This window comes from Hyperolius riggenbachi, chromosome 10 (genome assembly GCF_040937935.1).
Source record: "Hyperolius riggenbachi isolate aHypRig1 chromosome 10, aHypRig1.pri, whole genome shotgun sequence".
NCBI lineage: Eukaryota > Metazoa > Chordata > Amphibia > Anura > Hyperoliidae > Hyperolius > Hyperolius riggenbachi.
Window position 1 is genome coordinate 182,010,064 of NC_090655.1, and position 2,613 is coordinate 182,012,676.

General features: G+C 42.7%; 1 protein-coding gene across 1 annotated transcript in view; it reads left to right on the forward strand.

Moving 5' to 3' along the window:
* ECHS1 (enoyl-CoA hydratase, short chain 1) overlaps positions 1–1,117 on the forward strand; it is a 31,325-nt gene extending 30,208 nt beyond the window's left edge. Inside the window, exons 7-8 of the mRNA XM_068258031.1 lie at positions 64–131; positions 215–1,117. Coding sequence (XP_068114132.1) covers positions 64–131; positions 215–280 — 134 coding nt within the window. The 3' untranslated portion in view covers positions 281–1,117. The remainder of the gene's footprint in view (positions 1–63; positions 132–214) is intronic.
* The last annotated feature ends 1,496 nt before the right edge of the window (positions 1,118–2,613 follow it).

The following is a 2,613-nucleotide window of genomic DNA, read 5'->3' on the forward strand; positions in this document are numbered from 1 at the left end:
TTGTTTTAGCCATGTTACACCTTGTACAATTAAGCCATTGTAATCAAACGTTTATATCCACAGCTTTTGAATTATCATTAGCTGAGGGAAACAGACTTGAGAAACGCCTATTCCATTCTACATTTGCTACAGTAAGTAATTTATGATCTTATGATGTGATCTCTGTGATCTGGTTAACGTGGGCAGCTGCACAATTAATGTGATTCTTTTTCAGGCCGACCGTAAAGAAGGAATGACTGCGTTTGTAGAGAAAAGGAAGGCAGACTTTACAGACAACTAAAATGCATGTCACTGTCCTAAAACATGAAAAATAATTGCATTTGCAAAAAGTGCTGTAAACACAGACCTTGTTATTTAAATGTTGAGATTTAGGCTTGGTTCACACATAAATCTGCACATTTCTGGTCCAGTTCTGGTCTGTCAGTTTTGCATCAGTTTTACCTGACCATAAATGTACACCTTTTATGTGTGAACATGCACAAAACTGTCAGGACAGGACTGGACCATAATTGTACAGATTTATGTGTGAACACAACTATAGAAACACACAAAAAACTGATGCCAACTGTCAAAAACTGACAGGACACCTTTTTATGTGTGAACAAAGCCTTTTCTTATTCATGTTCAAATTCCAATGTTTTTGAAAGTAGATCAGATGCGGTTTATGGTGATTTATTCATAAAATCAATAAAAATCTAAACAGAAAAATCCTTAATTTTATCCAGAACCCAGCAGGTGATATACCGAAGATGCTTTGCCTGTGGTTCACATATAAGGGCACCTTATCACTTTCAGGGCTGGTTCGCAATGCAAGCACTATTTTAAATGCCAGCAATTTGAAAAGCTCTTGCTAAAGTAATGTGTGTGTTCTCTTTTAAGGGATGTGATTAATAAAATAACACATCGCATTGCTTTAGCAAACACTTTTCAAATAACTGGCACTTAGAAAAGCGCTTTTAGTGTAAACCAGCCCTACATTTTTTTTATTTTTCTGATTGATGTCCCGTGCAATTCAACTGTGATTTTGAGCTCTGCACACTAGTAAACCGTTTTTTATATATAATCTGGAATAATGTTACATAATTCACTCTGTTAATAAAGAATTTTTCAGTAATAATCTTGGTTTGTCTTTCCATACATGAACTCTGCTATGTCAGTCTTGGTCTAAAGCACACCTGTCAAACACAAGCCCCGCCGGCCAAATCTGGCCCCCGCACCATTTCATGTGGCCTTCATGAGCTGCATCATTGTAAGCAGTAAAAGAGAGAAGGAAATGAATCTATGCTGTATACTTGTGTTTATACCAGCGGTCTTTCATATTTCCATGGAGATAACAGGTCATTGCAGATTTATGTATGCGCATATTATTTTTTGGGCTTCTGCACATGCTTACCATTCATATTTATTCATTTCCTGGTAGTGACAATATATTAAGTGATCGTGCCAAAACTTCCATGGGGAGCGTCCCCATTTCTAGTTGTGATTTGTTATATAGGTCTACTGTTTGCACACATTCACGGCACGCATTTAAAAGCATGGTGTCTTTGCCCTTCAAGAGATGGATTACGATGGAATGGGGCCTTAAGCAAGGTAGATTTGGGGCCCCTTGTGATCCTATTGGAAAGCTGAAGTGAAGAGGGCAAAGAAGATGGCAGGTGGGCCCCATGACACCCACTAGGCCCCAGGCACCTGCCTAGGTGCCTGATGGATGATCCTGCTCTGTGCCCTTCCCACACATACCACCAAAGGCTTCGGAGCATGCATACTTTTTAAGCAAGACACTGGTTTGGGTATGCCACAATACACGTGTACATTTTTTTTTTTTTGGGGTGCCCACCGGAGCACTCTGTTAAATTTGAAATACACAATGGCCTCAATTCACGAAGATCATGCTGGTGATAAGGCAAGAGAAAACTTACCACCACACATTGATTGGTATTTTCAGTGTTAAGGTGCCCATACACTTGCCCGATTTACCGCCGATAGACAGCAGATTCGATCACTGTGATCAAATCTGCTGTGAAATCGATGCGCAAACGCTGACCGTTTGACCGATTTCCGCCGAAAACAATCGATCCCGTCGATCTGTCTGCGCGGAAAATTTCGCTCGATCGCCAGCGGGTCAGGAGTGCGTCGTTAGCGGTTTTCGAATGTCCGACCGACGCTAGCAGCAATACATTATCTGTTCCACCGGCGCGTGTCCCCACATTCCCTTCTCCGCTCTGGGCTTCAGCTTCACTTTACTTCCTGTCGGGGGAAGTTTAAACAGTAGAGCAGGGCGCTGAAGTCTCCTAAAAAGCCTCTTTTTATCACAAAATTGTGTTTAACATTATTGTCCTACCTAAACCGCCGCATCCCCTCAGCTGTACTGACTAAATCTCCCCAACTCCCCCCTCCCTCTCCCCTGCAAAATCCACGACTTTCTTGATCGTGGATCTTGCTGCTGTTGAAGGCAGAGCTTTCAGCTGCAGCTCTGCCTCCATGCCAGTCTATCAACGGCGGATCTCCGCCTCTCCCCCACCACTCTCAGTGAAGGAAGACAGAGTGGCGTGGGATAGGCGGCGATCCGGGCTGATAGACTCACTGAGAGGCAGACCTGCGGCTCATAGCTCT